The following is a 14062-nucleotide window of genomic DNA, read 5'->3' as shown; positions in this document are numbered from 1 at the left end:
ATATGAAATTGTTTTATCAGAGTTATAGTGGGCAAAAGGTTTTCATTGTTAAGGAAAAGAAAGATTTTCACCAAATAACCCCATTGGTTTAAAGTTACCCAGATGACCTCTTATTAAAAATCGCTGTGGCAAGATTTCATTCTTTTTTTATGGCTGAGTAATATTCTATTGTAGCTATGAAGTCTGACAATTAAGTTCACAAACTTTGTTGCAACAATGTTGCTAACCTTTTTTTTTATATCAGAGGGAGTATTCATTATGAATTTGCACCAACTGGACAAACAGTTAACCAAGTTCACTATTTGGAAGTGCTGAAAAGGCTGCATGAAAAATCTAGACGACCTGAACTTTTCACCAACAATTCATGGCTCTTGCATCACGACAACGCACCAGCTCACACGGCACTGTCTGTGAGGGAGTTTTTAGCCAGTAAACAAATAACTGTATTGACACACCTTCCCTACTCACCTGATCTGGCCCCCAGTGACTTCTTTCTTTACCTGAAGATAAAGGAAATATTGAAAGGAAGACATTTTGATGACATTGAGGACATCAAGGGTAATACGACAACAGCTCTGATGGCCATTCCAGAAAAAGAGTTCCAAAACTGTTTTGAAGGGTGGACTAAGGTGCTGGCGTCAGTGCATAGCTTTCCAAGGGGAGTACTTTGAAGGTGACTAGTGATATTCAGCAATGAGGTATATAGCACTTTTTCTAGGATGAGTTCGCGAACTTCATTGTCTGACCTCGTATTTACCATATCTTCTTTATCCAGTCTATTGATGAGCACTTGGGTTGCTTCCATATCTTGGCTATTGTAAACAGCACTGCAGTGAACATAGGGGTGCATATATCTTTTTGAATTACCATGTTTCCCCAAAAATAAGACCCAGCCGGACCATTGGCTCTAACGCGTCTTTTGGAGCAAAAATTAATATAAGACCCAGTATTATACTATATTATATTATATCATATTACATTATATTATTTTACATTACATTATATTATACCCACTATTATAGTAAAATGAGGCCGGGTCTTATATTAATTTTTGCTCCAAAAGACACATTAGAGCAGATGGTCCAGCTAGGTCTTATTTTCGGGGAAACACGGTAGTGTTTTGGATTTCTTTGGGTAACTATCCAGAAGCAGAATTGCTGGATCATAAGGTAGTTGCATTTTTAACTTTTTGAAGAAGCTTCAGATCATTTTCATAGTGGCTGCACAAATTTGCAATCCCACCAACAGTGTACCCTTTTCTCCACATCCTCACCATAGATACAGAGAACAAACTGATGGTTGGCTGAAGGGAAGGGTGTTAGGGGAGAAGGGATTAGGAAATACAAATTAGTAATTAGGAAATTATCACAGGATGTAAAGTACAGCATAAGGAATATAGTCAATAATTTTGTAACAACTATGTGTCGTGCCTGGTGGGTACTAGGCTCATCAGTGGGATCACCGAATAAAGTATATAAAGCTCTAACCGCTATGCTGTACACCTGAAACTAATATAAAATATTGAATGTCAACTGTAACTGAAAAAAAAATTTTTTTAAAAACCTTCAGTGGAGCTTTATTATCCACAAGATAAAAATCCAAGTCTTTTTGTTTAAAATAAAACATCTTCCATAAACTGAAGAAAAGAAAATCACTGTGGCAAGCAAAGACCGAGCTAACCTCCTATCTCCAAAGAAATTAATTTCTCTCACTTTAAATTACAACTTCTGCTGAGAGACTCTGGTAATGATTTCCATCTAGTCACATTTACACCTTTTGAAGGCAAAGAAACAGTGTTACAGAGGTAGCATATGGTTTAGGCCCATGTAGACTTATGTTTGTGTATAAAATGAGTACTTTCTTCCAAAAGTTCTCAAAATTATTTGTAATATCAAAAGTGTTTATCATGGGGGCCAGCCCGGCAGCTCCGGTGGTTAGAGCTCCATGCTCCTAACTCCGAAGGCTGCCGGTTCGATTCCCACATGGGCCAGTAGGCTCTCAACCACAAGGTTGCCAGTTCTATTCCTCGACTCCCTCAAGGGATAGTGGGCTCTCCCCCTGCAACTAAGATTGAACACAGCACCTTGACCTGAGCTGCCGCTGAGCTCCCGGATGGCTCAGTTGGTTGGAGCGCATCCTCTCAACCACAAGGTTGCCAGTTCGACTCCCGCAAGGGATGGTGGGCTGCGCCTCCTGCAACTAGAAACAGCGACTGGATCTGGAGCTGAGCTGCGCCCTCCACAACTCAGACTGAAAGGACAACAACTTGAAGCTGAATGGCATCCTCCACAACTAAAATTGAAAGGACAACAACTTGACTTGGAAAAAAGGCCTGGAAGTACACACTGTTCCCCAATAAAAGTCCTGTTCCCCTTCCCCAATAAAATCTTTTTTTAAAAAAAAGTGTTTATCATTCTTAATGAGTAAAATGAGTGATTGAGGTAGTAAAAACTGATCAATGAATGTGTAACAGTTGATAACATAAATTTGGATTGCCTACATTTGGAATTATTGCTATAATATTTTATAACCTCCAAATGTATTCCATGTTTCTAGGCTTCTAGATTTTAAAAATATATATATTCAGAAAGCACAAGTTTTAAAATTATTCAAACAAAAGCAAATGTGTGTGAGAGGAGAAGATACAAAGGAGAAAGGAAAGAGAAAGATTAAAAGAGAGGGAACAAATGGCTTCCAGAGTCAAGTATAAATGATTTGGGAATAAAGAGTTATTCACACCACTGGTTTCTTTTGGTTGCAGATAATTCAGAACAAATACTGTTTTCTACTTATTTATAAATTACTAAGAAGTCATGGCAAACTGGTTTGTAAATAATGAAGGGAGGTAATTACAAAATTAAACTATCACTTCCTTTAATGACTACAGATAAATAATTAGTTAAATCAAACAATTTAGTTATCATGCTACTTAAAGCCCATTGTAGATTTTAACAAACCATCATCTTAAAGTTTGTTATAATAAAAAATACTCCATTCTCATTTTGCTTGTAGTTTTCTGGAAGGTTCATCCTCTCTACATTAGATCATATTAATGACACTAGCTGGTCATATAATAGACTTGGGATTTTAAGGGGACCTTTACTAAAGTATAAGTTATAAATGGTACAGGGTCCAATATTAATAGAGTTCGTGATATACTCAGAGGAGACAAAAAACTTTCAAACTTCAATATTCCCAATGTCATCATCATTCTTTTGCTGTGAGGTAACCACTATAAAATGATAGTTGTTCAATGGATATGGAATTTCAGTTTTGCAAGATGAAAAACTTCTAGAAATCTGTTACACAACAATTTGAAAGTAATACTACTGAACTGTACACTTAAGAATAGTTATGATAAATTTCCTGTATTTTTTTAACCATAATTAAAAATGTAAAAATAAAATGGTTTGGAATGGTCGTACACCTGCCTAGAAGTTTCATTCTGTTCTAATTTAGTAAAAAAAATACCTTTGTCATGAAAATATCCCTAGAAATATTTAACCAAGTTTCAAATCCCATTCTTTCACAGGTAGAGTGTGTGGGATTGTCCTTCTTCTAATACATAAATTTAAAACATGAAGATTGAACTTGAACGTGAGCACTCGGGTATCTCATAAAGTTCAAAGTTCCCACTTGTTTATGGTAGTAGCTACTGAAGATCCTACAATCTCAAGAACTGACAAGGACAAATTAGGGTCTGACATTTCCCGGCCAAAGTTTCAAGTTCTTCCGTTCTACCCCCTCCCCATTGTCCTGAGGGCAACTATAGTGGTGCCAATTAGAGGAGAATGGATGTTTCCTGACGTTAGAGCTTAGAGATATTTTTAGGTCCTCTGTGAGTCAGATTTCACATGCTCCCATGTGGCAAGGACTTCCTCTCACTTCTGTGGCCACCGGACTCTGCTAACTGACTTACCCCACTAACTAACTCCTACAGAGGTGCCATGGCGTCTTGATTGGAGTCAGGCTGCTTGCATACTTGCGCTATGTAAATGTTTCCCATCGCAACAATAGAATTTGACCTAATAAATTCTTAGCCGCTCATGAACAGCTACTTGGCACGGGTCTGAAACGTGATTTGTACGTGACCATCATGCTCTTTCCTGGAAACTCAGTTGGAGGTGGTGCTTAGAGGTTGAGTTTCAGCACATTGGACATGATTGTCTTAATAACATCTCCCTGTGTCCTTCCCTCTCCATTTTACGTTTCTGTGATTTCAAAAGGCCAAACACAAACACATCCCTTTAGATACTTAATGCAATATTTTAAATTGAGGACTGAAATGTTTTTCTAGGTTCTTCAGTGAGTGTGATGCTTGAATTTTACTCAGGAAGACTATTCCTTAGAAGAGTCTAGAAGGTCATTAGAAAGACAAAAACTTTTTCACAGATCTTTAGTTCATAAATGCACTTCCCAGTGGCCTGTATGTACCGGACACTGGGCCATGTGGTGGGAATAGAAACACGCTCATGGAAACTCCTAGGTGTCATGGTCTATGTACTTCATCCATTTTTGAGCCATCACTGACCACCAGGTGCTGAATTATTTAGCTGCTCACTTTTAGTGAAGCTTTCTGCCTCTCAGTGAATGTGGAGTTTTAGATATTTAAGCCTGGCATATTTTTGTTCACTTAAAATCTTCAAACAAGCCTCTTGATGCCTTGGAATCAACTGTGACTTAGAAGTGAGTAGCTGAACCATTCAGCTAGGATGGACTTTGATGATTGTCTCTGTCTCAAAGAGAAAGAAAGGCATCTCTGAAAAAAATAACGTATATAAGGCCCTCAGATCAATGGTAATATTTAACGGTTGCATCGATTAACGGTCACATTTTTACTATCCATCATGGATGTTCTTAGGCTACAATTAATATATATATATATATATATATATATATATATATATATATATATATATATATATTGCTTTAAATTACAGAACACAGATTTGTGCACATTGTCCCATTTGAGCTGGGCAGGTACCCTAGAAGCCTAACAGTAGGGCTCACCTACTGCACTGATCCAATGGGACACAGGTGAGTGTTTATCCCAGGGGTACCTGCCAGGTCTGGGAGGCTGATACCTGCCTACACCGCTTGCCTCTGTCCCAAAGCAGCCTCTTTGGATTACGCCAGAGTGCCTTTATTTTTTGTATACGTGCCATGCTGTGTGAAAGGATGGAAAGCCATGTAGGACATCACTGCTTTTCATCGTGCAGAAAAAGAGATGGGCTCAGGGAAATAAAGAGATTTCCGAAGATCACAGAGTTGGCTGGGGATAGAAGCCATGACTCAACTCTATATTTCAGATTCTAATATTACATTCTTTCTCTTACACCATGCCACTTCTCAACTATGCACTTTTAAGTTGGTCTATGACTGAGTCCTACATAGGGGATAAAATCAGTTTATATAAATTGTATACAAAACATAAAATATTCGTTGCAAGCTAGCATGGCATAGTGATTAAAAACAAGGACTCTGGGGCCATCTTGCGTGGGTTTGAATTCCAATTCCATCACTTACCAGCTGTGTGTCTTTGGGCATGTCACTTAATCTCTATGTGCCTCAGTTTTCTAATCTGTAAAATGGGGATGATAATATCTAGCTCATAGCATTGTTATGAGGATTAAATGAGTTGATAAACATAAAATGCTTAGAACAGCACCTACTATATAGTAAGTATCCAGTGTTCACTGTTATTATTATATAGATTGTGTGCATAAGCCCTCTGAGAAAAGAAACAGAACTTACTCTCCAGAGTGGTAGGTGGCAGTTTTATTTGTTGGTCCTTGGGCAGCTGGCAAGAGCAGCTGAGCAACTGCTGGATGATTCCTGGACTCATTTGCTTAAAGCCCTCCTTAGAAATTGGTGAAAGGCTGTCTTGTAGAAAGATCTGTACCAGCTGCCCAGCAGAGAAGCAAGTCTGTGTGGGAAAAACAGATATTGTTACTAAGCTCAGCACTGCAAAGTCGCCATCAACTGCCATTCCTGGGGAGTCAGAACTAAACAGAATGGCTAAAGTGGACATGTGAAGCCATAGCATTTAGCGTTTACACACCAGCTCGTTCACACAGCATTTGCCAATTGACATCCCTTCGCCGTGAAAACAATGGAAATCATTGTTTTTGCCTACTGATATTTACCTAAATATTTGCAATTTTATATTATATAGGCATATTTATAAGAGATAAGGATTACAAATAAACAGGAAATGCAACCGGTCTCTAAAAATTGCAACAAGGCATTTTTCCATCTCAGAAGTGTTAAAGGCTGATGTTGTGTATCAAAAATCACACTTAAGGATGGCTGGTGGGCTCAGTGGTTGGAGCACAGTGGTCTCAACACCAAGGTCACCAGAGCTGAGCAGCGCACCCCACAACTAGATTGAAAACAATGATTTGACATGGACCTGATGGGTCCTGGAAAAACACACTGTTCCCCAATAGTCCCCAATAAAATTAAAAAAGAAAATTACATTTAAAAGTTTTAGTATGTGGGTGAGTATGGTATATAGTTCCACCAGCACAAATGGATATCTTGTATTGAAATAAGACCCCAATACAATATTTTTGTGATCTTTAGTTGCAATCAATATCATGTTTCCCTGAAAATAAGACCTAGCCAGACAATCAGCTCTAATGCATATTTTGGAGAAAAAATTAATATAAGACCCAGTCTTATTTTACTGTAAGACTGGGTATAATAAAACATAACGTAACATAACATAATATAATATAATACCAGGTATAATATAATATAATATAATATAATATAACATATAATATAATACCAAGTCTTATATTAATGTTTGCTCCCAAAGACACTTTAGAGCTGATTGTCCAGCTAGGTCTTATTTTCGGGGAAACACGGTAAGTTATTATTATTTTTTTAATCAGTGATTTAAAAGGCTTGTTTCTTCAGGGCCAAGCATCTTTTCCTTTCTGTTTCCATCTGCATAAATCTATTTCTTTCAGTCTGGCCTTCTCTCTCTTAAAAAACACCTGGCCATATAAGCCCAACTCTGAAGTGACTTTTCAGTCCACAAACCCAAGACTGGGTCAATCCGGCAAGTCCTGACAGAGACCTGATTGTTTCAGCAAAGCCACAGATGGGCTCTCCTGGGTCAGACAGCCATCTGGTTCAATCCGTTTTGCCCACAAGAAAGAAGGTGGGATCATGCTGCTTAAATATGGCTGCTGGCCTCACTCCTGTGGGTGAGGAAGGCAATTCTCAGAAAGGAACTGGGCAAGAACTCCAAAAGGTTTCTATTGCAAAAAGCAACAACAGAAAACTAAACTTGTGGGTGTTTTCCTTATCAAAATAATTTTTGTCAAAGACAATATTCTCTTTTGCACCATCTGTTGCTAATGGAATATAATTACCTCATCATTAAAAGTACTGACATCAACAAAGAAAAACTAGCAACAAATTTTTGATGATGAATCCTCCATAATAAACATTCTTATTGGAAAATACTTGACTGGGAAGTAAAACAGTGGAGAAATACATATGAACATGCATCTTTCCCAAGTTCACTGTCAAGAAATTGAACAGTTCCACTTCCGCAGTATCTTCTCATAGAGTAAGGTTACTCTAATATAAGCTTCTGTGCCCTCAATCTTTATTTGCTTTTCCTGTACTATTTAGATCATTGTTTTAAATTTCTTCTGAAATCACTAACACAAATATCCTTAAAGGTAATATGTCATATTCTATAAAATTTTGAACACGAAGTATTTTTAATAAAGAATAGAATATTTAGATTACCCAGGTAATAACCTTTAAAATATCTTTATTCCTTTACATAAAACTTCAATGTATGTGCATACTTGTGTTGATGTTATCAGACTTCCATGGTACCTTTACATATGCTAAAGCAGTAGCTCCTGAACTTAAGTTTTGAGAATTCCTTGGAGGGCTTGTTAAAAGACACAGTGCTGGGATCCATTCTCAGAGTTTATGATTTAGTACATTCTGGGGTGGGACCTGAGAATGTGCATTTCCAATGAGTTGCCAGGTGATGCTGATGCTGCTGGCTCAGGGACAACACTTTGAGCACCACCGGTCTACACAATATAGGCAAGATCTTCAGAATCTCCTATCTTAGGGTCCCATCAATAGTTACAAGGAAAGCGACATGTTGGGGTAAAGAATTGTAGAAGACGTTGTTTTGTTTATTTTGCACAGTCTGCACAGAAAAATGATGATTACTGTTCTTAGAAGATGCATGCTAATCCCTAAATTTTAAGAAGTATCCTTCATTCTTTATGTAAATAGGGTCTCCGCCAGGCAAATTTGTTCCCTCCTAAAAGCTAGCCCTGAAGAGGCATTTAAGGAGCTTCACAAACAAGGATTAACATAGGCAGTAAATCTTGTCACCTTCAACTGACTACAATAAGCATGAATTTGAAAGAATCAAATAGGTACCTTCTCACAGAAAAGTAAAGAAGTATTAGAAATTCACTTCTAAAAATATATAATAGCAAAAATTTGTGATACTGCCCAATCGTATATTCATATCTTATGGAAACAGCATTCAGTACTGATAGGACTATGTGAGGAGTTTTGCTCTTTTGAGATAAGATTTTGCTCAATAGGATTGCCACTTATCTAAGATACAAATGATAAAACCAGTTTTTTAAAATCAACATTTCTTAAATAATAGGGGTGCTGAACATGCTATCAGACAGCCTATGTATGCTGTGTTTCCCCGAAAATAAGACCTAGCCAGACAATCAACTCTAATGCATCTTTTGGAGCAAAAATTAATATAAGACCCAGTCTTATTTTACTATAAGACCGGGTCTTTATAATATAATATAATATAATATAATATAATATAATATAATATAATATAATATAATACCCGGTCTTATATTAATTTTTGCTCCAAAGGATGCATTAGAGCTGATTGTCCAGCTAGATCTTATTTTCGGGGAAACACGGTATATCCTCAGTTTCTGTGAATTTAAGCAATTACTTATTAGCTCTATACCTCAATTTCATCATCTGTACGATAGACTAATAGACTATAACCTAAACTGTTATAGTTGTAACAATTAAATGAGTCAGTGCAGGTCAAATAGCACAGTGTCTAATACGTAGTAAGTACTCAATAAATGTAAGCCATTATACATCAATCTGTCATGATTTTACATGATTAGGGCCAGGAAGAATTGTATGATCAAAATTTGAGAAATGCTAGATTCAATAAGATTAAAAAAGTGTGTTTATTAAAGGTCTTCCCTAGATACCTTAGAATGCTACAGTGCAATGTGTATCCCCAGCATTTCTCAAACAACTGGACTATAGCACCCCATTTCAGTAAGTACCAAGGTAGACTAGTGAATGTACTTTGGAACACAACTTTAGGAAATATGAATATGGCTATGTTTACAAGCTCATATATCACCTTTTCTCAGAATCCATCTCAGAGCTAGCTATCATACTATGCCAATATTTCTCCGTTGCTCACAGTCCAAATTAATCTCTTTATAATCTAATCTAAATTTAAAAATTTGTTCACCATTGTGAGTACTTATGTAATGCCTATATCCTCCCACTACCTTTAAGCTCCATAGGAGCTTTGCCTATTTTTGTTCAATACCATAATGGTGACTGGCACATAGTAAAAGTTTAATATATGTATATTGAGTTAATTATTCATGCATTCAATATAGACCCAAGGAGGAAAGAGTAATATATATTATTCATCTAACTATCTTGGCCTTGCATTTATGTTTGCAGAGATCCTCTTGTAGAAGACAAAACAGAACAAAACATGACCACTCTGTGAAAAAATAATATTTTTACATTTAAGGAAATACGCATTATCTTTTAAGTTTTCTACAACTCTTATAGAACTTTCATCACCAGGCTTTCTTTGACACTAGCAAATAATTGTTTAAGAGGAATAATGACAATACCTGATCCCAGGAAATTGGACCATCACCTGACTCTTGGTCCATGGATACAGACAGATTAGGGTAACTCCAATCATGGATTGTTATATTGTTTTGTTTTCTTTTAAGCTGATGGATTTTATCTTTTCTGATGCAGGTACTTTTGGTCCAGAGAGTGTTGAGGAGTCGGTCTAGTTCTAGAAATTTCATACAAAATCTGGTGTCACATAGAATAAAGACATGTCAATATCAGAATAATCACAATTTCACCTGGCCACAGGACAGATATTTTCTTAAGCAAATTTGGTTCTAATGAAAAGCCAAGATTTTATTCTGAACCATAATAAATAACATTTATATTTCACATGATTCCCTCATAAGACCTTGGGTAAGCTTTGGGACTGAATCAATCTTACAAAGATGTTCCCATAATTTTTATCTCCTGGAGATAATGAAATAATCAATTCCACCAATGGAGTGCCTTCCATTGGGCCAACTAATTAGTTTCTAGGTGTTTCCTATAAAAATGTAAATGAAAGGTGGTCTCATTCTTAAGAGTTTTATTCCCCTGAGGCACTACACATCGATTATAACTTTAATGTAGTTAAGCCAATCAAATTATTTTCCTCCTAAGTGTTTATGCAGAAAAGGGAAAAGAAATAAAAGAAAGTTGAGATTATAGAGATAAAATAGACCTTGTTTTCTAATGCTACTCTGTGGTATGGTTGTCAGTTCATAGATTGCAGTTTAGCTTCCCTTGGTACAGCTCTAGGCTTTTAAAAATTGATTGATGCAAAGAATAATCAAATATAATGGCGAATTTCTTTGAAGTTATCCATCTTCTTATTTATGAATAAAATATCTCTGATATTTTCCTAAGTGTTACCATAAGTGGCAGGAACAATTACAAACTAGAGTTACTACAATATTTTATTTTAACTGACTAGCTTTCAACCAAAAAAATTATGAGACTTGCAAAGAAATAAAAAAAAATGTGACCCAGAGTCAGGGAAAAAAAGCAGTCAATAAATATGTCTTTGAGTATTCCCAGATGTTGAATTTAGCAAAGACTTCAAAGCAGCTATTGTAAGTATGCTCAAGGAACTAAAGGGAATCCTATTTAAAGAATTCAATGACACTGTGACAACAAGTCAACAAACAGAAAATTTTAATAAGGACATAAAAATTATATAGAAGTCTAAATGGAAATTCTGGAGTGGAAGAATACAGTAATAAAAAAAGAATTTCACTGGAGTAGCTCAACAGCATATTTGCAATGGTAGAAGAAAGAATCATTGAACATGAAGATAAATAGAAATAATTCAATAGAACAGAGAAAATATGATTTTTTAAAAAAGAACAAGTCTCAGAGATTGTGGGACAACAACAAGTATACTTACATACATATAATGGTAGTCACAGGAGAGGAGAAAAAGAAAGAAGTAGAAGAAAATATTAGAAGAAAAAAATGACTAAAACCTTTTTCAAATTTGATGTAAAACCTTCATCTACATGTTTAAGAAGTTCATCAGACATCAAGGAGGATAAATACAAAAAGACACATTATAGTCAAACTGTTGATAGTCAAAGACAAAGGTAAATCTTGAATATCAGTAACAGAAAAATGATTCATCACATACAAGGGAACACCAATACCATTAATAGCTGACTTCCCATGTGAACAACAGAGGCCAGAAAATAGTAGAATGATACATTCAAAGTGCTGAAAGAAAAAACTGTCAATTGAAATATCCAGCAAAACAACACTTTAAAAATTAATGTGAAATAAAATCATCCTCGAATAAACAATCAGACCTGCCTTGCAAGAAGCGCTAAATGAAGTTCTTTTGACTGAAAAGCAATGACGCAAATGATAAATTGAGTCCACAGGAAGAAATGAAGAGCACTGAAAATGTAAATATGTAGATTAATATAAGACTCTAAATTTGTTTTTCCCCATTTGTTCTCTAAACTCAATGAGAAAACACAATTTTTTTTTCAAAGTCAGAAACACGATGAGAACGCAGACACTCTGACATATGATTTATCATTATTGGGATTATTAACCAATATAATTAGATGAGAAAGCAATAGAGACACAATAATTGGAAAGTAAGAGGCAAAACTATATTTGGAGATGATACTATATATCTGAAAAATCTAAAACAAATTAATGCAAAAATTAAAAATTTTCATCATGGAGCATGTTATAAAATTAATCAATTAATCCACAAAAATCAGTAACTTTCATTTATACAAACAAAAACCAGTTACAAGATACAATGAAAGAGAGGATGCCATTTAATGAAGCCAAAAAAGAAAGTTAAATGTATAGTATGAGTGTAGCAGAAAATGTCTAAAACTTATGTGAGAAAGTAATAAAACAGTCCACAAAACACACATGTAGACATGAACAAACGGAAAGACATATTATGTTCTTGGATAAAAAGATGCAACATCTTATGCATGTCATTTCTTCCTAAGTTACTTTATAATTTTTATTTTCTTTTTTGCTATCACAAGGTTTTATCCCACAGCTTGACAGGTTGATAATGTTTGTTAGGAAGAATAAACAAGCCAGAAATATCTTGAAAAGAAGATCACTGAAGAAGGCTAGTTCTACCAGATATTAAAATATACTATAAAGCCACTATAAGTAAAACACTATGGTACTGACACATGAATAAAGTGGGAAAATAGAACAAACTAGAAAACAGAAATAGACCTGACTGCATTATTATTGCATTATAAAAAACTTGCACCTCAAATCAGTGGGGGAAATAATTTTCACTGCATGTAAAATAAGAGGTATAAGGAAAACTATACAGTCACATAATAAAAAATAACCTGGATCTATTCCTCACAACATACACTAGAATCCAAAATGGATCAGAAATATAAACATAATAAGTACTAGGAGAAAGCATGGGTGAATTCCTCTATAACCTGGAAATGTGGGAAACTTTCTTAACTGTAACTGAAAATCCAAGAGCAATAAGAGAAAAGTTTGATTAACTTGTTTATATTAAGATAAAAAATATTTGGGAAAACAACTGATTCCAGCTCTAGGCAGGAAATGTACAAGATAAACCTGGAATATCATATCCTGGGGAGCAAGGAAGACATAAAATGTTTTAAGGGTTTTGTCAGAAGTTCTTAGGAGCCAACTTGAAAAAGATTCCACTGGTCAAAGAGGGAACAATCTGAGCACTAATTAGGATAATAATGACAATAGACTGAGAGCTATGAATCATAATGATATGAAAAGCTTATTGTTCTCCTTTGAAGCATGCAAGGAAACTATGCTATTTTTTTTAAGTGGTAAATTAAAAATCAAGATTATTTTTACTTTGAGAACCTCAATAAAATAAAATCATGATGAGGGGAAGTTTTTCCACTATGGAATTATTATATTATTACACTAATAGATGAAGAAGAAATGAAAGAATTGGAAGATCACCATTAGGTAAACACTAAATAATTAATCAAACCAGACAAAATCATCAATAGCTTATAACTTCAGAGAGACAACTAGATGGTATGTGCCTCCTGATGGAAAGTACCAACTATAAGATTGTATCCCCAAATAAATAAACAACCTAAAACTAATCAAGCCTCTACATATAACAACCAATATACATGAAACCCAGTGCATAGAAATACATGTTAAATGACTAGCAATGCAAACAGCAAAATCCAGGTGGGACAAACAATCCCCACTTGTTTCCAACAAAAAATTTGCAACAAAGTAGAGAAGGTGAAGTTGGGGGAAGGCATGACAACTGTAAAAGAAACTGAAGAGACATACCAACAATTTGCATGTTATGGACCATATTTGGATCCTCACTCAATAAAAAAATAAAAATATTTGTTTAAAATCAGGAAAATGTGAACATTAATGAAATTGTTATGGTATTAAGGCATCATTTTTTTTTAACTGTGATATTGCTACCAAGATGCTTTTTTTTTTTTTTTTTAAATCCTTCTCTTTTAGAGATTCACACAGAAATAATAATGATTATTTGCTTAAAAATAATGAAGTGCTGGGAGAAGAACGGGGCAAATATAACATAAAACAAGATCATAGGATTGCTAGTAATTGTTGAGGCTAGATTCTGTGCACACAGGGGTTCATTACATTATTGTTTCTACTTTTA

At 35.2% G+C, this 14062-nt stretch overlaps 1 protein-coding gene across 3 annotated transcripts in view; it reads right to left on the bottom strand.

Annotated features, from left to right (window-relative positions):
• Positions 1-14062, bottom strand: part of SLC39A12 (solute carrier family 39 member 12) — a 70136-nt gene that overhangs the window by 38566 nt on the left and 17508 nt on the right. For all 3 annotated transcript variants that reach the window (XM_019752086.2, XM_019752087.2, XM_074324830.1), the window contains 2 exons: positions 9930-10102; positions 5755-5926 (listed from right to left, as the gene is read on the bottom strand). In XM_019752086.2, the coding sequence (XP_019607645.2) occupies positions 5755-5926; positions 9930-10102 (345 nt within the window). The remainder of the gene's footprint in view (positions 1-5754; positions 5927-9929; positions 10103-14062) is intronic.

The sequence above is a fragment of the Rhinolophus sinicus genome, linkage group LG02 (assembly GCF_036562045.2).
Source record: "Rhinolophus sinicus isolate RSC01 linkage group LG02, ASM3656204v1, whole genome shotgun sequence".
Lineage (NCBI taxonomy): Eukaryota > Metazoa > Chordata > Mammalia > Chiroptera > Rhinolophidae > Rhinolophus > Rhinolophus sinicus.
The sequence above is the reverse complement of the archived record's forward strand: the minus strand, read 5'-3'. Positions and strand labels throughout refer to the sequence as shown.